General features: G+C 42.8%; 1 protein-coding gene across 1 annotated transcript in view; it reads right to left on the bottom strand.

Moving 5' to 3' along the window:
* Positions 1–2,100: 2,100 nt before the first annotated feature.
* The window catches only part of SLC9A4 (solute carrier family 9 member A4), a gene marked incomplete at both ends in the record, with an annotated part of 59,423 nt that continues 39,605 nt past the window's right edge, over positions 2,101–21,918 (bottom strand). The window contains 3 exons of the mRNA XM_084900499.1: positions 2,101–2,438; positions 6,845–6,932; positions 7,655–7,786. Coding sequence (XP_084756625.1) covers positions 2,101–2,438; positions 6,845–6,932; positions 7,655–7,786 — 558 coding nt within the window. The remainder of the gene's footprint in view (positions 2,439–6,844; positions 6,933–7,654; positions 7,787–21,918) is intronic.

Raw genomic sequence — 21,918 nt, 5'->3', positions numbered from 1 at the left:
AGCCAGGCCTGAAGCATCCAGGCCAGGAGCAGCAGCAGCCAGGCCTAGAGCAGCAGCAGCCAGGCCCGTAGCAGCCAGGCCCAGAGCAGCAGCAGCCAGGCCCAGAGCAGCAGCAGCCAGGCCTGGAGCAGCAGCAGCCAGGCCCAGAGCAGCAGCAGCCAGGCTGGGAGCTGCAGGCCTGGAAGAACACCCCTCATGCGATTGCAGCCCCCCAGAACTGAGGAAGGAAGAAGAGCCAGATCTTCCTCAGCACTCCAGAGGAAACTTTCGCTGCTGAGCTGTATGTTGTCTGCTCAAAACACTTGTCCTGGGAAACTAGAGCATCCCTCAGGCGCCTGTTAGACCCTCAAGTCATCCCAAGTCACAGAGGAATGAAGAGCAGATCACACGGCATTCTGAAGCCATCTTGGATGGTAAACAAAGAGGTCAGCCCACCACGAGCTCTCAGAGTCTACTGGAGTCACCAGGACTGCTCGCCCCTCGCCTGCCGTGCCTTCCGGGCACCCCCCAGGGCTGCTTCTCAGACAGGGACAGCCCTGACCAGACAGTGTCAGGTGAGCAAAGTCCTCGGGGAAAACAACTCCATTATGCTTTCCACCAGTTAAAGGAGAATGTTCCAATTTACCCTCTAATCCCAACCCTCTCCCTGATGGAGCCAGCCTCTCCGAGAAGAACCGTAGTTGATAGGGAAAATGAAACATTTTCGGGGGGCTAGCAGTCTGAATTAGTCCCAGGAACATGCTTTCTACTGCACTCTCTTGCGGGCCGATAGTTAACTCCATTTGTGAAAGAATGTGGGAGACGGGTCTGGTCTCTCCTTGGAATGTGGGATCTATGGAACTGGCACTGAGTGACATCGGACACTGTGAGGTTTGGGACAGAGCCTTAAATGAAAGCAGTGTAGCTGTTCAGGGGACTCTGCGACCCAGATCCTGCACAACCTGGACTGTTGTGCTGAGATGTATGTTGTGCAGGTTGTGCAGGATCTGGGTCGAGCCTCCGCGGGGTGGGCTCTGGTGCTGAGTGGAAAGTCCATGAGGGACCGGCCACTCCCTTTCTACTGCACTCTCTTGCGGGCCGATAGTTAACTCCATTTGTGAAAGAATGTGGGAGACGGGTCTGGTCTCTCCTTGGTTCCTCCATGCCACGTGTCTCCTGCTTACCTGAGCTATGCTGTGCTCAATGCTGCAAGCTTTCTGCAGGATCCTGCTAAGTAAGTCTCTCTCTGCTTCGTTCTTTTTAACCCCTTCATTGTATAGAGAGGAAATCTCACTGTCCAGGTTGTGCAGGATCTGGGTCGCAGAGTCCCCTGAACAGCTACACTGCTTTCATTTAAGGCTCTGTCCCAAACCTCACAGTGTCCGATGTCACTCAGTGCCAGTTCCATAGATCCCACATTCCAGAACAGAGTAGGTTACTCCCAGCAGCCCCTGCCCCGGAGCCTCCGCGGGGTGGGCTCTGGTGCTGAGTGGAAAGTCCATGAGGGACCGGCCACTCCCTACCTCTCAAGAACCGGCCTGCATGTGGATTTGGAAAGGTGATTTCTGACCACCCCTCTCTTCTCTGTCTCTCCGTCTATGGGTTAAGGGTAGTGACTCACTGACACCATCTCCAGAGCCATAGGTGTTTATCTGTGGTTCTGAGGGCTGGTTTGTTTAAATAAAAAGGAAAGGCTGGATCCCTGGGTCTTCCATGGCTTCGTCCCTTTGGGCTGATGGCTCTTATGTGGTAGTATATTTCTAGGGCTCCTCTGAGGTCTATCTTGGTTATAAATTGTACATGCATATTATCAAGGTAAATTACCAACCACATTGCATCTCAATAAATTAAAATGGATCACACACACTTAGAAATCCTCAGTGAGTAATTTCTGGGGTGATAAAGGTCTTTGACTCACAGGAAAGCATCTACAAAGTGTATCAGCTAAGAATATGGCACCGCCTGCAGGTTAGTGCTCCCATCCTGCTCCCGCTACCTCTTGTGCCTGACTCACAGCTTCAAAAAGCCAGCTCGGCAGCTTTCTTCAGGATTCTGACCCTTCACCCACCCAATAGGGAGATGGCTCAGGAAGACGCTGGATCAAACCTGTGTCCAACACAACTACTTCCTTCGGAGCAAAGGCCTGCGGGGCTCCCTCCCGTGCTCAGCCCACTGCCCAGCACCCGGGGTGGAGGCCTCTTCCCCGCTCTCCTCTCCAGATTCACGCTCCTCATCCACCGTGTGGAATAGCGGTTTGGGCCTCAAAGCCTTTCTGCTCCGGCCAACATGCTCTTCTTGGCTTGGACTTATTTGATAACCAGAGCTGGACGGCTTCCCTCCTCTGTTTAAACTCTTCACTGTGGTTATTTGTTGTGTCCATTGTCTCTCTTGCAGCCACCGTGCTGGAGAGTGCGCGTGGAACATGGCGAAGGAGAGTTCTGAATCGCTGCTGTCCGCATCTAGGAAAGCATGATGAGAAAAGGTAAGAGCAAGACCAGGTCAGAGAGAAGAGAAATCTCGATGGTGAGAGCTCAGCAAGAAGCAGGCCTTTTTTGGGATCCAGCTCTGACACTCAGCGTTCTTATGAGCACGACCCTCAGGCTAGCTTCCCCAGCGGTGAGCAGAGGACAGTGGACTCTTGAGTAGCCTGGGGATGAGAGGCACCAACGGCCTGCACAGTCAAAAGTCCATGAAAACTGTTGACTCCCCCAAACTTTCCTAATTGCCTACTATTGACTGGAACCCTGGGCAGAGCCTCTCCCCTCCCTGCTTCTCCTGCTGCAGCCCTGGGGCCCGTCCAGAGGTGAGGCCCTGGGGCAGGTGGAAGAACAGGTGTTCACATCTTCCTGCTGAGGAGGCTTCACCTCGTGTTTGCTTTGTTTATGGAATAGCACAAAATGACACTAGTGACGAGACTGTGATCTGAGAGATACTAGACCAATGAGACAGAATTGAGAGTTCGAAATGCTCTCAGGATGAGTGGCTTTAGTACAACAAAGATGGCATTTTATTTTATAGGGAAAAACGGTGTGGGGACAGGAACAAAACCACTTGAAAACAGTCTCTACTTAATCTACAAAGATAAATCTCAGATAATTTGAAATATATATGAGAAAGTCAAGCTATTAAAGTTCTAGATGAAAAATATTGTGTCTAGTCAAACCCTGGTCCTCAAACCAGGTTGTTTGTAGAAATAATGTCTCAAGTTGTGGAATTTCAGCTCTCAACCTCATAACCCTTCCTTGCTGCTACAACAGCAGGACAAAAATGTCCCTCAGGCCACAAAAAAGGGAAGGATGTGAATCAGTTTACCACCTAACCTTGCTTGTTATCTCAGGAAATTATGCCATGAGTATTTTAGGGGAGATGTGTGTGTGTGTGTGTGTGTGGGGGGGGGGGGGTGGGGGGGGGGAGGTGCGTTGCTTTTGCTGCAGATGAAATGGACAGTTAGCACAATTTTAAAACATAAGAGGCATCAAGCGTGCTACTGTTGCTAGGGTGTGAAAGCAGCAGTGAGCTCAGGCACGGAGAGCTGGGAAAACTGGCTGATTTGGTGAAGGAAGAGCCGTTAGCCCTGGCAGCATTTCCGGGCAGTGCCCCGTGAACAAGCGAAGATGCCGCAGGCTGCCTGACGCACACCTGGGCCAGTGCGGGGCGTGGTTCCTTTAAGCTCAGCGGAAGGCGGTTCGGTGGATATCAGAGAAGAAGTGTGTGTTTATAGTAAACAGCGTGTTAGACACGTGCTGTGCATGGGGAGGGTGAGCACGGGATCATTTGGGGGCCTGGGACGGATTAATTCCACTTACATTATTCCTAAGGGAAAATGGCTCAGTTTCGGAACAACTCACTTCTCAAACAGCCTTCTGCAACGAATTAAGTTCAAGCCCCAAGGTACTACTGTAAGTCATTTCCTAATTTTTCTTTGGAAATCAAATAAATTTGATTCATCAGAATCTGAATGGCAAGTGTGTCCAAAAACTAAAAGATGACTGTGAAACTTGAGGAAAAAGCATTAACAACAAATACAAGACAATAGATGATGTCTAAATTGCATAACGTTCTTCAAATTCATTTAAGGAAAATAGCAACCAGATAGAAAACAATGGGCCAAGGAGACACAGAAGCTTCCTCAAAAGAAAGACAGATGGCTCTAAAATTATGGAATTATGCTCAACTGTGCTAAAAATAAAAGGACTCAAGAAAATTAAATTTTATCCTATCATATCGTAGATTACTCAAAAGTTTGACATTAGCCAGTGATGGTAAAAGTGTTCAGCAATGACCTTTCTCACAGACTTTTGATATACATAAATTTAGATATATATAATTTTTTGGCCAAAATTTTTACTTCCAGGAAAAAGTACTAAGAAAATAATTGCATGTTTGTGCAAAAATCCATTACAAGTGATCCAAGGCACTTATTATATATCATTCCTTATATTCACAAAAAATTTGGAACTACCTTAAATATTTGTCAATAAGGATTTAATTAAACAAATCATGGTTCTCTTATATAATTTATTTTTATTAAGTCATTAAAAATGATCAAAAGGTTCATATCTATTGACATGGGAAGATGTCTACAACATATGGTTGAGTGAATTAGACAATTTATAAAAGTTACAGAACAGTGACTATGCTATGATTTTATGTATATGATGGTGGTGGTGGTTTGTGACTTGTTTTTGTGTGTTTTTTGTATCAGGTCTGGGTAGGGTCTGGATCAGGAGGGTGTAGAGAGAATTATGGGACCCCAACCAGATTGTCTATAGTGATTATATCTGGGTTTGGGGTCTCAAGTACTTTTAGCTTCTTTTTATTTCTTTCAATACTGGTTGATTTTGTTTTTATATCAAACAAATTTTAAAATCAGAAATAAAAAGTTTAATTTTAAAAAATGATATATTCACTTTTCAAATATTTAATTCTAAAATCCTATATGTGTCCAGCCGGCATGGTTCAGTGGTTGAGCATCTACCTATGAACCTGGAGGTCATGGGTTCAATTCCTGGTCAAGGCACATGCCCGGGTTTTGGGCTTGATCCCAGCAGCCAATCAATGATTCTTTCTCATCATTGATAGTTTTATCTCTTGCTCCCTCTCTCTCTCTCTGAAATCAATACAAATATATATAAAACTATAGGCCTGGTGCACAAAATTCATGCACAGATGGGGGTTGTCCCTCTGTCCATCCTGCACCCTCTCCAATCTGGGACCCCTATCACAATCCAGAACTGCTGGCTCCTAACTGCTCACCTTCCTGCCTTCCTGATTACCCCTAACCACTTCTGCCTGCCAGCCTGATCAAACCCTAACCACTCTCCTGCCAACCTGATTGATGCCTAACTGCTCCCCTGCCAGCCTGTTTGCCCCTAGCTGCCCTCCCCTGCAGGCCTGTGTCCTTTCCTGCCCCCCAGTCACCCCCAACTTCCCTCCTCTGCCGGCCTGGTCACCCCTAACTGCTCTCCACTGCAGGCTTGATTGTCCTGGTCTTTCCCAACTGCCCTCCCCTGCTGGCCATATTGTGGTGGCCATCTTGTGTCCACATGGGGGGGCAGGATCTTTGACCACATGAGGGCAGCCATCTTGTGTGTTGGAATGATGGTCAATCTGCATATTACTCTTTTATTAGATAGGATAGAGGTCTTGTGCATGGGTGTGGGCCAGCTGGTTTTCCCTGAAAGGTGTCTCGAATCAGGGAGGGGTTCCCTGGGAGTGTGGGGCAGCCTGGGTGAGGGTCCTGTGGAGTTTTTCAGGCTGGCCATGCTCCCCAGTGACCCAAGTGGAGGCCCTGGTATCTGGGATTTATTTTTCTTCTACAACTGAAACTTTGTATCCTAGAGCAGAGCCAAGCCTCCTGCTTGCTCTGTGGCAGCAGCCATTTCTGTTGGGATTTATGTATCTTCTATAATTGAAACTTTGTAGCTTTAAGCAGAAGCCAAGGCAGGCCAGGGCTTCAGAATCTTGGCTTCCTCCATCGCTGGGGATAACCCTAGCTTCCTCTTCTTTCCAGCTCTGTGGCTGCCACCATTTCTGTTTGGATTTATTTATCTTCTATCATTGAAATTTTGTATCCTTGAGTGGAAGCCTAGGCCAGCAAGGGCAGGTGGAAAGCTTGGCTTCCTCCATTGCTGTGGAAACCCAAGCCTCCCTCCTGCTATCTGTGGCTGTAGCCATCTTGGTTGGGTTTATTTGCATATTTGCTTCTGATTGGCTGGTGGGCATGGCTTGTGGGTGTAGTGGAGATATGGTCAATTGCATATTACTCTTTTATTAGATAGGAAAAAATAAAATCATATATGTTTAGGTTATTTGAATTTTAAATGTGATTTAAAATCTTGAAATTTTAGGAAAATTTAAATTGATATGCATGCATATGTGATATGCATGCACAGATATTAAAAGGGAAATATTTAATCAGTAAATTTAATTAAATTGTTTTAGTAAAATTTAACTAACTTTGGAGAGTTCTGGAAATTTTAAAACCATGGGTGAATTCTGTGACTTTAAAAATGTGCCATTTTTTTTTTTTTTCTAAGAAAAATTATTGATAGTAGACTTGGGCTATATTTGGTCTGCTGCCTGTGAACTGAACATGGTTGTTACATTTTTAAATAGCTGAGAAAATTAAAAGAATTATTTCATGACAAGTAAAATGATAGGAAATTTAAATTTCAGTGTCTATCAATGAATTTTTGAATTAAATTAATAAAAAGTTGTGTGTTTTTTTTTGTCTCTCTCTTCCTCTTTTTGCTTCTAGAAGTCCAATATAATAGTCTTAATTTTTCATTTTGGCCTCCAAGCCCCAAAATATATATCATCTGGCTCTTTCCAGAAAAGAGGACCAGCAGCCAGACACAGTCACCTTCGAGGGCAGCAGCCTCCCCGTCTCCCCGTGCTGGCTGAGGACGGCTGTAGGGAAAGGAGAGGTAGCGGATGTTTTTGGCACCAGCCTGTAGGGAACAAGAAGAAATAAAGGCAAAGTTAGCTACTGCGATTTGAAGTTTCACGTGGCAAACAAAGTGAAGAACACAGACTTATACTGTGGCATCTTTTCTGGATCACTGGCTTTCAGTTATTTTTGCTTAAAAAAACAGAATGCTTCAGTCTTTAATATACTGTATATTTGCTTTCCTTGTTGTGATAAAATAGACCATTGTAAACCTCTCAAAGTTATTCCCACAGCCTCCCTGAGATTAGGGTGGAGAGGAAGACCTACCCCAGACCCAACTCCATCCATGGGTCCCAGTAAGATTGCTTTGATATGTCTTCAAACGGAATAGCTCAAATGCACAGTGGATAATATAGAAATAAAGTCCAAGTGTCTTGGCTAAAACAACCTCTTTGCTGGGAGAGGTGTAATCTTCCAAGAGTCAGAGGCACTGGTTCCGAAGTCCAGAATCCTTCAGTCCTGGCCGCCATGGAGCCAGTTCAGACTCAGGGCATAGCACGTGCACTGCATTCACTTACTCCTCCTGGGAGAGATCCCTTGGGTTCCTAAGGTCCTGGACTCCAAGAGGGATACCTGAGTGTGTGTCCTGCCCCACTGCTTTTGCATTTCTCTGTCAAAAGCCAGTGGTTTTGTTTGTTTAAGGGTCAGTGGCAGTCACCTGAGGAGGCCCTGTCCTGGGATGAGCCAGCTCTCAGGTGGGTCCAGCTTACAAGCCCCCCTTACCGGCGTTCCCCACGGCAGGCTGTGGCCTTTCCGCATGCTCTCCCGCAAGGTGTTCTGGCGGCGGATCAGGATCTCTTTAGCCTGCTTTTCAGTTGTTCGGGATTGGAGGTTGTATTTGTTATAGGACGGTGTCTGCAGAAAGAGGAAACATCAAATGCGAAATGAATCTCCAGTAAAACTGTCGTCCTCAGGAGGTTATAAAAATATCACAAAGTAAGACTACTAGAGCAAGAAAATACCATGCAAGTCATCTGAGCACTTTCCTCAATCACAGGGGAGCAGCTGTGGCCCCAAAGAAAAGTCTTTGACTGAGGCCACCCCTACTGGGACTCCTATCATTGGAGTGGTGCCTCCTGGCTCAGAGGGCAGTGCTCTCCCCTGTTCTGTCCCTCTGTTACCCTTGCAGGTACCCCCAACGCTCACAGACTTGTGCTACCCCATACAATCTCTTTCCTAGTGTTTTTTATACTAGGCCAGTGGTTACTGAGTTTAATGAATCAGGAAAATGTCAGAACTACATTGGAAATTTCTATAACGTTGCTATTTTTTAATTTTGCTAACTAAAGATAAATTTAAAATCAACTAAATACATAATCTCAGATAAGGAAATGGATCCAGAGACAGAGAAGCATTGATCAAACCATCAAACCTCAGAGGGAAGGCAGGGGAGGGTGGGGGTAAGAGGAGAGATCTGCATATGAGCATAACCAACAGACACAGACACAAGGAGGGTGAGGGCATGAGCAGGAGGGTGGGGGAGCAGTGGGATAAGAACATATGTAGTACCTTAATAAATAAAGAAAATAAAAAAATAGTCCTTCAAACTGAATCAATTTAATCAATTTAGCTTTATGAAAAATTACTTCCTTGTCCTTACCAAGACGAGTGAAAACCTCTGCTGTACCATAGACCAACATCAGTCCTCAGATGTTTACAAAGTGCTTATCTGGAACTTCTTCCCTCCCTTCTTTTCACTCAAAGTTACCAGTGAGTATCCTGTTTCCTGTGGGGCAGTAGGTCTCTTAAATAATAGGATCAGGACTGAAGATGCGATAACTCTTGACTAACCAATGCTTCAATAGAACATTCAATTTGATAGCAAAAGAGCAAATGTCCATGCACAAGTGCCATGATAAACATGAAATTTTAAAAATGGCTAAGTTAGAATTATGATCTTCAAAGGGTTCTAGTCTACTGAGGGAGTTATACAAATAAGTATATACTGTTATGTGCTCAGGTAAGTGAGAAGATGTTGGGTTGTGCAGGGAATATGGAGGACAGGCAAAAGACAATCAGTGTTTGTATTTTAATGTGTATATATCCACTGAAGTATATTTGTGACCTTTATCATCTATTAACTCAATCACAGTTAATTAAGCCTCATAAAATGGCAATTGTCTAAAAATAGTTTCATAAGAAAGGCATAGGTTGGGGGTCAAGGAAACAAAGGTGATTTAGCAAAGCCAGCTTTCTCTTTATGCTGATGGGAGAGCATGGACAGCCACTCTTGACAAATTAACCAATCTGACAAGAACTTTCCAAAAAGTTGAATTTTAAAGACAGTTTGAAATATGGGTTTTTATCTACCATCACTAATGATGGACCTCAACCTAAGTATCTCTATTTTAAAAACCCAGTGGCCCTAAGGACCAAAGACCAGTGTGGGTGGGTGGGGCTGTGAGCATGGCAGGGTGTGCAGGGGCAGGTGGGGCCACGCGATTTTGCGTGCTGTGATTCTAGTATTTTACATGTTGAGACATTAAAGAATGACTTATAACACTACCATAAAATATTTTTAAAATAAGCATCTGGAATACTAAGACAAACTTTTATAATTTTTTTTATCAATGTTAAGTTTACACAAAACTGAACTCAGTGTGTCTATGTTTACACACATATACATATACACTGAGTGGTCAGATTATTATGATCTCTGAATGCATAATTATCTGGACACTCAGTGTATATGTATACATATATGTGTGTGTACTATATATATCAGGACATATATTAGTGTAATATATATATTAGTGTAATATATATTCAATATATATTGCTAGTAAGGTTTTCCTACACCTTGATTTGAGAGAAGGTTGTACTTTAACAAAAATTCAAGCACCTTTTTTCTATTTTTCCTCATATCACATCACTCATATGCTTGTTCAATTTCCCTATCTGCAGGGAGCATAGGAGGTTCTATGAATATAATGTACATTTAAGTTTTTTACTTTCCTTTCTCCTTTTCTAACTTTAAAAATATAGAGAGGGATAGAGAGTCAGAAACATTGATGAGAGAGAAACATCAATCAGCTGCCTCCTGCACTCCACTCCCCCCCCCCCCCACTGGGGATATGCCTGCAACCCAGGTACATGCCCTTGACAAGAATCAAACCTGGGACCTTACAGTCTGCAGGCCTATGCTCTATCCACTGAGCCAAACTGGTTTCAGCCTTTTCTGACTTTTAATGAGGAGTTGGTGACTATTTAGAACCTGTATTTCCCACTAAAACTTGAGCTCTGTGGGATAAAGGTGTACATTATAGATGTGCATATCATTGCTGAAGGGAACTAAAGCTAAATTAATTGAAACTATATCCTTTGTAAGTATATTGAGGAGTGACATCAGAGGAATGGCAGTTTGAGAGATCCTCCTGGCCTCTTCCCTGAAATTTCAAAAATGTAATCAACTATAATTCAACAAAGAAATCCCTACTCAATACAGAGGCATGCCTGAGAGACCCACACACTGAAACATCTAAGGTGGGCAACTGGGAATAAAGAGGGAGATGAGAAGGGAGGAAAGCACAGATGATCCGCAGATGCATCCCTACATCCCGGAACTCTTGGCTTGTCCTGGAGAGGGTAGGAAGCCAGCAGTAGTAGACGCTTCTTTCAGATGGGAGGAGCTTACATCTGGGGGGTAGGAGGGGGGAATCCATCAGGGCAAGTGAAGGGAACAGTGATGGAACCAGAAGAAATCTAACAGAGCATCTAGAGTGTTCACCTCAGGCGACTGGGGAGGCTGAGCCACTGGGCACTATAGGACACTTATTACACAAGGCCACTTTATCAACTCAAGGAAACTTATCAGCTCTACCCAATACATAGAAACAAACACAGGGAAGCAGCCAAGATGTGGAGACATAGAAACATGCCACAAATTAAAGAAATGGAGGAAAGCAAACTACTAGATATAGACTTCAAAACCACAGTTATATGGTTACTTTGGAATCTTCTAGAAACCTCCAAGGGACTTAATGAGACTTTTGAGAATCGTAGTGAAAATGCAGAAAAAAAAAAAAAAAAAAAGGGAAAGGACCAGTTAAAAAAATTAAGCACACACTGACTGAAATTAGGAATAATATTTAGGGATTCAACAGTTGACTCGAGGATCCTGAGAATCAAATCAATGATTTGAAATATGAGGAAGCAAAAAACAATCATCAGAAGAACAAAAAGAAAAAAAATTTAAAAATATGAAGGTAATGTAAGGAGCCTCTGGGACAACTTCAAGTGTACCAATGTTCAAGTTATGGGGGTGCCAGAAGAGAAAGAGAGAGAGAGAGAGAGAGAGAGAGAGAGAGAGAGAGAGAGAGAGAAAGATATTGAAAATCTATTTGAAATAATAATGACAGAAAACTTCCCCTACCTGGTGAAAGAAATAGACTTACAAGCCCAGGAAGCACAGAGAACCTCAACCAAGAGGAATCCAAAGTGGACTACAGCAAGACACACCATAATTAAAATGCCAAGGGTAAAAGACAAAGAGAGAATCTTGAAAGCAGCAAGAGAAAAACAATTAGTTACCTACAAGAGAGCACCCATATGACAATCAGCGGATTTCTCAACAGAAACTATGCAGCAGAAGGGAGTGGCAAGAAATATTCAAAGTGATAAACAGCAAGAACCTATAATTAAGATTACTCTACCCAGCACTGCTATCATTCAGAATTAAAGGTCAGGTAATGAGGTTCACAGACAAGAAAAAGCTAAAGGAGTTCACCACCACCAAACCAGTATTATATGAAATGTTAAAGGGTATCCTACCTAATCAAAGAGTTATATGCAAATTAATCACCACTCTGCTACACCCACAAGCCACACCCACCAGCCACACCCACCAGCCAAACAAAGCAAATAAACCCAACCAAGATGGCTACAGCCACAGAGAGCAGGAGGGAGGTTTGGGTTTCCCAGGCAATGGAGGAAGTCAAGATTTTTGCCTGCCCTTGCCAGCCTAAGCCTCCACTCAAGGCTACAAAGTTTCAATTATAGAAGGTAAACAAATCTCAACAGAAATGGCGGCAGCCACGGAGCTGGAAAGAGCAGTAGGCTAGGGTTACCCCCAACAACGGAGGAAGCAAAGCTTTCTGTACACCCTGGCCAGCCCAGGCCTCTGCTTAAGGCTACAAAGTTTCAATTATATAAGATACATAAAACCAAACAGAAATGGCTGCCGGCCATGGAGTGTGCAGGAGGCTTGGATCCATTCCAGGCTACAAAGTTTCAATTGTAGAAGGGGCATGGTCAGCCTGCAAACCACCACAGGCCTCTCGCTCAGGCCGCCCCATGCCCCAAGGGAATCCCCACCCTGTTCCGGGACACCCTTCAGGGCAAACTAGGTGGCCCCCTCCCATGCACCAGGACTCCATTCTATCTAATAAGAGAGTAATAGACAGATTGACCATCACTCCAACACACAGGATGGCTGCCCCCATGAGGTCAAAGATCCTGCTCCCGAATATGGACACAAGATGGCCAGCAGGGGAGGGCAGTTGGGAATCACCAGGCCTGCAAGGGAGAGCAGTTGAGAGGGACCAGGTCTGCAAGGGAGGGCAGTTGGAGGCGTCAACTCTGCAGGAGAGGGCAGTAAAGGGTGACCAGGCTGGCATAGGAGGGAAGTTGGGGGCAAACAGGCTGGCAGGGGAGCAGTTAGACATCAATCAGGTTGGAATGGAGTGGTTAGGGGGTGATCAGGCTGGCAGGCAGAAGCAGTTAAGGGCAATCAGGAAGGTAGGCAGGTGAGCAGTTGAGCACCAGCAGTCCTGGATTGTGAGAGGGATATCCGACAGCCTATTTAGGCCCGATCCCATTAGTTGGGTGCATAAATCATATGATCTTATCAATAGATGCAGAAAAAACTTTTGATAAGATACCACAGCCATCTATGATTAAAACAACCAACAAAGGGTGAAGGTCAGAAGATAGCTGCCAATGGGAGGCAGACTGAAAGATAGTGCATGAGTGAGAGAACAAAGGGAGAGTGTGTGGTCGCATGGGGAATGTTTGTTGGTGAGTTGAGGGACAGCTATATTCCGGGGGACTCTGGGGGACTACTGGGCAGGTTCCCCTGACCAGGCAGCCTCCACTGCTGCTGGGATCCCTCCCAGAGTGACTGGCTCTGATGCAGAGCAGAGACTGTACCATCTTGAAGGAGAGAGTGGATGTTGTTAGAAGCCTGAAAATCCCGGGAATCTACAACTATGATACCCAGCAAACAGCTGCGAGCCCGAGAACACCAATCCCCAAGTGGCACGAGCATGTGGATTCAGAGCTCTGTGCCTCCTCATGAAAAGGTCAGATTTCACCTGGGATAAGGTGAGGTCTGTGGTCGGGGCAGGACAAAGAAATGTACAGGGCAGGAGCTTGGATATCAGGGAAATCTGCTCCCAGAAAAATCCGTGGCCATTGGGGCTGGCGTAATCCATGAACATGGAAGGAGATTTGCAGAGCTACTAACAGAAGAGAACTCTAAAAAGCAACCCATAGTTGATCTGGGCACAAAAAGTGACCTTCTATTGTTGTTTGCTTGATTGTTGAATATATATATATATATATATATATATATATATATATATATATATATATATTTTAATGCTTGTCTGTGAGATTGTTTCGCTTTTTCTTTTTCTTTTTTTTATTTTGTTTTCACTCACCACACTTGATATTAGTTGTTATTTGTAGTTTGCATTCATCTCTAGAAAATTGTTGCTGGCATTTGTTGGAGTTTTCTCCCCATATAAATAGTTCCCCACCCTCTTCTTTCTTATTCTCTTTATTTTCTCTCTTACTTTTTTCCTTTTCCCAATTTCATTTTTGCACCCCCCCCCCCTTCTTTCTCTCTTCTTCTTTCTTTATTATCCTCTAATTTGATTTTCTCTGGTGGTCACATTTATTTGGGGCTATTAGTATCAGGAATGCATTTGTGTTCAGTTCCTTTTGCATTTTGCCTTTTTGTGTTGTACATTGTCCCTTTAAGTCAACACAGGAGAGAGAGAACCACATAACCAGACACCCGGAGAAAATAGATTATTGGGAGACAAAGAGACATCCCACATATGAAAGAAAAGCAGGCATCACCAGAAAAGGAAGTAAATGAAATGGAGGCAAGCAACCTGTCAGAGAGAGAATTCAGAGAAATGGCTATAAGGTGGATGAAAAGAATGGAAGACATATTCAACAATATGTGTAAGAACCAAGAGGAAATGAAGAAGAACCAAGAAGAAATGAAAAATGACATTGCTGCTATAAAGAACTCAATAGAAAGCATCAACAGTAGACTAGAAGAAGCAGAGGACAGCATCAGTGAGCTAAAAGACAAGATAAGAAAAACAAACAAACAAACAAACCCAAATAGTGCAGCTTCTAGAAAAATAAAAATACAAAGCAAGAGAGCCTAAGGGAACATTGGGACATCATGAAACAAAACAATATCCATATAATAGGTGTGCCAGAAGAAGAGGAAACTGAGAAAGAAATAGAAAACCTATTTGAAGAAATAATGACAGCAAACTTCACTGATATAGGGAAGAAAAACGCACACAAATCCAAGAAGCTCACATAGTCCCAAACAAATGAACCCCCCAAAAATGACATGAAGGCACATTATAATTAAATTGGCAAACACCAGTGACAAAACAAAAAATTTAAAAAGCAGCAGAGACAGAAAGTTACCTTCAAAGGATCCCCCATTAGACTAGCGACTGATTTCTCAATAGAAACTCATCAAGCCAGAAGGGAATGGAACGAAATATACAAAGCCATGCAAAAGAAGGGTCTGAATTCAAGAACACTGTACCCAGCAAGACTATCAATCAAAATGGAGGGTGAAATCAGGAGCTTCACAGACAAAAAAGAACTAAGGGAATTTATTACCACCAAACCAGCAATGCAAGGAATGCTAAAGGGTCTTCTGCTGAAACTGGTTTGGCTCGGTGGTAGAGTATCGGTCTGCGGACTGAAAGGTCCCAGGTTCGATCCCGGTCAGGGGCATGTATCAATACATTGATTGTGGGCACATCCCCGGTGCGGGGTGTGCAGGAGGCAGCTGGTCGATGTTTCTCTCTCATTGACGTTTCTAGCTCTCTATCTCTCTCCCTTCCTCTCTGTAAAAAATCAATAAAACATATTTTAAAATAAATAAATAAAGGGTCTTCTGTAAAAGAAGAAATAGAAAGTGAATAAGGAACACAGGCATAAAGAATAAAAATGGTGACAAACAAGTATCTATTAATAATAACTTCAAATGTAAATGGATTAAATACCCCAATCAAAAGACATAGAGTAACTGAGTGGATAAGAAAACAAGACCCATATATCTGCTGTCTGTAGGAAACCCACCTCAGTAAAAAAGATTCACACAGAGTGAAGGTAAAAGGATGGAAAGAGGTTTTTCAGGTGAATGGAAATGAAAAAAATCTGGCGTAGCAATACCGTATTTTCCGGCGTATAAGACGACCCCCCTAATTTTACAGTTCAAACATAGGTTTAGGCCTATATTCGCTGTATAAGACTACGCCCCACTTCCGAGGCAACACCAGTTCTTTTTTAATAGACCGCCTCTCTGACTCTGGCCAATCTGAGCAGGCTTTTTACTATTAGAACACAGTGTAGCTTCGGGTACAGAACATGTATAATTTGCATGCATAAAAAGCCTGCTTGGATTGGCTGAGTTAGAAAGGCTGTCTGAGCAGCCTTGCCGTGATTGATGTGGGATCGAGTTGGAAAATTCGTTTAGCGGCATATCAAGACGTTTTTTGGAATATACTCAGCGTATAAGATGAACCCCGATTTTTGGTTGACTTTTTAGTTTCAAAAGTCGTCTTATACTCCGGAAAATATGGTACTTAATCTGACAAATTATATATCAAAGTGAAGGACATAAAAAAAGATAGGCAAGGCCACTTACTTCATAATACTAAAGGGAGCAATTCAACAAGAAGAAATAATTCTGGTAAACATATGTGCACCCAATATAGGAGCACCCAAACACATAAAAAAAAAACTGCTGGAGGATATCAAGGGAGAGATTGACAGCAATACAATCATAGTAGGTGACTTTAATACCCCACTATCACCATTGGACAAATCCTCTCAACAAAATATCAGCAAAAAAACATCAGTCCTAAATGACTTACTAGACCAGATGGAATTAATTGACATCTTCAGAACATTTCACCACAAAGCGACAGAATATACATTCTTTTCAAGTGTACATGGATCATTTTCAAATATAGACCATATATTGGGTCACAGGCAAAGTCTCTTCAAATTCAAGAAGATAGAAATCATATCAAGAATCTTCTCAGATCACAATGGCATGAAACTGGAAATCAACTACAATAAAAACAATCTAAAAACAAACAAACAAACACATGGAGACTAAATAGAATGCTATTAAACAATGACTGGGTTACCAGAAGAAATAAAAAACACCATGGCAACAAATGTCAATGAAAACACAGCAATCCAAAAAATCTATGGGACACAGCAAAAGCAATCTTAAGAGAGAAATTCATAGCTTTACAAGCCTACTTCAAAAAACAAGAAACAATGGTAATAAATTACCTAATCCTACAAATCAAAGAGTTAGAAAGACAGAAACAAGAAAAGCCCAGTGTAAGCAGAAGAAATGAAATAATAAAGATCAGAGCAGAGATAAATGACATAGAGAACAACAACAACAACAATAAACAATACAAAAGATCAACAAAACCAAGAGCTGGTTCTTTGAAAAGATAAACAAGATTGATGAACCTGTAACCAGGCTCACCAAGAAGCAAAGAGAGAGGATCCAAATAAACAAAATCAGAAATGAAAGAGGAGAAATAACAACAGACCCCACAGAAATACAAAGGATTGTTAAAAAATAATATGAACAACTCTATTCCAACCAACTGGACAACCTGGAGGAAATGGACATATTCCTAGGAAAATATAACCTTCCAAAACACAATCAGGAAGAATCTAAATAGCACAATAGGCCAATAACTATGGGGGAAAAAGCTTCAAAAAGCTTCCAGCAAACAAAAGCCCAAGGCCAGACAGCTTCACAGAGGAGTTTTAGCAAACATTCAAGGAAGAACTAAAACCTATCTTCCTCAAACTATTCCAAGAAATTCAAGAGGAAGGAACACTTCCAAACCCATTCTTAAAATATATATATATATATATATATATATATATATATATATATATATATATATATATATATATATATATTATTGATTTTTTACAGAGAGGAAGGAAGAGGGATATATATATATTATTGATTTTTTACAGAGAGGAAGGAAGAGGGATAGAGAGCCAGAAAAACCAATGAGAGAGAAACATCAACCAGCTGCCTCCTGCACACCCCCTATTGGGGACGTGCCCGCAGCCAATGAATATGCCCTTGACCAGAATCGAACCCGGGACCCTTCAGTCCACAGACCCAACGCTCTATCCACTGAGCCAAACCAGTTTCGGCTCCAATCTCATTCTTGAAGCCAGCATCACCCTAATACCAAAATCAGATAAATACACACAATGAAAGAGAATTACAGGCCAAAATTCCTCATGAACATGGATGCCAAAATCTCAACAAAATTCTAGCAAATCAGATAAAACAGTACATATAAGAAAGATCATACACCATGACCAAATAGGATTGATCCCAGGGGTGCAAGGATCAATAAATATCCACAAATCAATAAATGTGATACATCACATAAACAAATTGAAAGTTAAAAAACACATATTCATATTAATTGATGCAGAAAAAGCATTGACAAAATCCAACACTTTTTCTTGATAAAAACTCTCAACAAGGTGGGAATAGAGGATCATATCTCAACATAATAAAAGCCATTGTGACAAATCCACAGCCAACATCATACTCAATGGGCAAAAACTAAAACAATTCCCCCTAAGAACAGGAACAAGACAGGCATGCCCACTCTCACCACTCCTGTTTGACATAGTACTGGAAATATTAGCCATTTCAATTAGACAAGAAGAAGAAATAAAAGGCATCCAAATTAGAAAAGAAGTAAAACTGTCCTTATTTGCAAATAACATGATATTGCACATAAAAAAAACCCCTAAAAATTCCATAAAAAACTATTAGAGTTAATAAATGAATTAGGCAATGTAGCAGGATACAAAATTAATGCCAATAAATCTATGGCATTTCTATACCCCAATAGTGAAAAAAAAGAAAGACCAAAAAAAGAAAGACCATTTACCATCACACCAAAAAAAATTAAGATACCTAGAAATAAACAACTAAGGAGGTAAAAGACCTACATGCGGAAAACTACAGGACACTGAAGAGATAAGAATATACCATGTTCATGGATTGGTAAAATCAACATCATTAAAATATCCATACTACCCAAAGCAATCTATAGATTCAATGCACTCCCCATTAAAATACCAATGGAATATTTCACAGACCTAAAAAGAACTCTCCAAAAATTCATCTGGACTAAATAAAGACCCCCAAATAGCCACAGCAATCCTGAGAAAGAAGAACAAAGTAGGTGGGATCTCAGTACCAAATTTCAAGCTATATTACAAAGCCACTGTTCCCAAAACAGCCTAGTACTGGCACAAGAACAGACATATAGACAATGAAATAGAATAGAGAACCCAGGTATTGACCAAAACTACTATGCTCAATTAATATTTGACAAAGGAGGCATGAACATAAAATGGAGTCAAGACAGTCTCTTCAATAAATGGTGTTGGGAAAATTGGACAGATACATGCAAAAAAATGAAACTAGACTACCAACTTACACCATAAACAAAAATAAACTCAAAATGGATGAAGGACTTAAACATAAGATGGGAAACCATAAAAATACTAGAGGAATCCACAGGCAGCAAAATCTTAGACATATGCCGAAGCAATTTTTTCACTGATACCTCTTCTAGGGCAATGGAAACTAAGGGGAAAAAATGGGACTACATCAAAATAAAAAGCTTTTTCACAGCAAAAGAAACTATCAACAAAACAACAAGAAAACCCACTGTATGGGAGAGCATATTTTCAAATGTTATCACTGATAAGGTTTAATCTCCAACATCTATAGGCAACTTATACAACTTAATAAAAGGAAGATAAATGATCCAATAAAAATAATGGCAACTGTCCTAAATACTTTTCGAAAGAAGACAGAAAGAAGGCCAAAAGAATATGAAAACATACTCAAAGCCACTAATTATCTGAGAGATGCAAATCAAAATGACAATGCAGTACCATCTCACACCTGTCAGAATGGCTATCATCAACAAATCAACAAATGACAAGTGATGTGAGGATGTGGAGAAAAAGGAACCCTTGTGCACTGCTGGTGCAGCCACTGTGGAAAATAGTATGGAGTTTCCTTAAAAAGTTAAAAATGGAACTCCCATTTGACCCAGTGATCCCACTTCTAGGAATATATCCCAAAAAACCAGAAACACCAATCATTAAAGACATATGCCTCTATGTTCATAGGAGCACAATTTATAATAGCTAAGATTTGAAAACAGCCTAAGGGCCCATCAGGAGATGAATGGATTAAAATCTGTGGTACATCTATGCAATGGAATACTACACCACTGTAAAAAAGAAGGAATTCTTACCATTTGCAACAACATGGATGGAACTAGAGAGCATTATGCTAAGCAAAACAAGCCAGTTGGAGAAAGGTAAATATCACATCATCTCACTCATATGTGGGATATAATGATCAACATAAACTGATGAACAATAATAGTTCCAGAGACAAGGGGCCGGGAAGGGGGAGTGTTAGGGATTAACCAAAGGACTTGTATGCATGCATATTATCATAACTAATGTATTGTACATAGACACTGGGGCCATGGGGACTTGCCCTCAGGTTTGTGGGTCAATGGGGAAAAAGGAGACCTATGTAATACTTTAAACAATAAAAGTAAGTAAATAAATATGGTGATGGGAGATTTGACTTTAATTATGAGCACATACATATCTTATAACATAGAATCCCATGCCTGCAACATATCTTACCTAGTAATAGACAAACATGTAAATTGACCATACCTTTGCTATGCCCATAGCCAATCAGAGTGATTATGTAAATTAACCCAAACAAGATGGCCCAAGGCCTGTGTCCCAGGAACATCCTGGCACCCAGGTCACTGTGAGGTAAGGCCTGGGCAGGATCAATCACAGAGAGCTGGGGCTCAACTTCTGTTCCAGGCTGAGGCAGAGGCGTTGGCCTGTAGCAGGAGCAGACCCCCTGGGATTGATCACATGGGCAGGAGCGGACCCCCTGTGATTGATTGCAGGGAGCTGGGACTCCCCTCCTGCCCAAGAGGCTTTTGGCCTGGGCAGGCCTGGGCAGGGGTGGAGCCGGTGATCAGAGGGAGCTGGAGGGCCCCTGCCCAGGCCTAAAACCTCTGGCAGAAGCTTTAGGTCTAGGCAGGGCCCAACCAGTGATTGGTGTGAACTACAGAGGAAACACCTTTTCTGACTGCTCACTGGCTAAGCTTTCTGTATGCCACTGGTAATATTCTTAGTAACTTGGGTAATAAGAATCCAGAAAGGTGATCTAGGATTTTTCCACCTCACTTCTGGAGGGCTAAGGAATGCCATATCCTGCCTTAGCCAGTTTGACTCAGTGGATAATGCCTTGGCCTGCTGACTGCAGAGTCTGGGTTCGATTCTGATCAAGGGCATGTACCTAGGTTGCAGGCTCCTCCCTGGCGGGAGCCCAGATCAGGGCTCATGCAGGAGGCAACCAATCAAAGTGTTCCTCTCACTTTGATGTTGCTCTCTGTCTTTCCCTTTCTATTCCACATTCTCTAAAAGTCAATGGAAACATATCCTCAGGTGAGAAAAGAAAGAAAGAAAGAAAAAAAGGAAAGAAAGAAAGAAAGAAAGAAAGAAAGAAAGAAAGAAAGAAAGACACATCTTGAAAATGCCTAAAGAAAGTTGTCATTTTTTCTTGGTGAAGGGACTGGAGTGTTGGCCTGGAGTACTGGTGTGTTGATGAAAACACCTTGGTGGCTATGGTGACTGGCAGTGGCTGCAGCAGCGGGGTGATGGGCATGGTGCCTTCCCCTGATCAGCCAGGTTGCTTCCTACAAAGGAGTGTGTCCCATGGGGAGTGGGCCTAAGTTGTCAGTAGGACATCCCCTGAGGGCTCCCAGTATGTGAGAGAAGGCAAGTTGGGCTGAGGGACCCCCCCCCCCCCACCTTCAGTGCACGAATTTTGTGCACCAGGACTCTAGTTCTATATGATAAAGAGGCAATATGAAAATTGACCATCACTCCAACACACAAGATGGTCAAAGATGGCAGCCCCATGTGGACATAAGATGGCCAGCAGGGGAGGGTAGTTGGGAGGGACCACGCCTGCAAGGAAGGGCAGTTGGGGGCTATCAAGGCAGTTGGGGGAGGGTTCAGGCCTGCAGGGGATGAAAGTTAGGGGGGACCAAGTCTACAGGGCAGGACAGTTGAGGGGAACCAGGCCTGCAGGGGAGGACAAGTAGGGACAACCAGGATGGCATGGGAAGGCAGTTAGGGGTGTCCATGCTGGTAAGGGATGGTAGTTAGGGGTGACTGGGCCAGCAGGGGAGGCCAGTTGGGGGTGATTGGGCCAGCAGGGGAGTGGTTAACAGGTGATCAGGCTGGAAAGCAGAATGGTTAGGGACAATTAGGCAGGCAGACAAGTGAGTGGTTGGGAGCCAGCAGTCCTGGATTGTGAGAGGGATGTCCTAAACAGGCAGTTGGACATCCTTTGAAGAGTCCCAGATTGGAGAGGGTGCAGGCTGGGCTGAGGAACACCCCCCACCCCTACCCCATGCATGAATTTCATTCACCAGGACTCTGGTAGGATAATATTAACCAATGTCACTCCAATAAATTTCATAGAAAAGAAAAATAAAGCGTATTGAAATTCTGAGCATAACCTCATCATTTAGGCCAGCCCAGGGACTGCCCATCAGTGTCTGACTTATGCTGGGGTCTGG

This window comes from Pipistrellus hanaki (assembly GCF_964339955.1).
Source record: "Pipistrellus hanaki genome assembly, chromosome: 12".
Taxonomy (NCBI): Eukaryota; Metazoa; Chordata; class Mammalia; order Chiroptera; family Vespertilionidae; genus Pipistrellus; species Pipistrellus hanaki.
The sequence above is the reverse complement of the archived record's forward strand: the minus strand, read 5'-3'. Positions and strand labels throughout refer to the sequence as shown.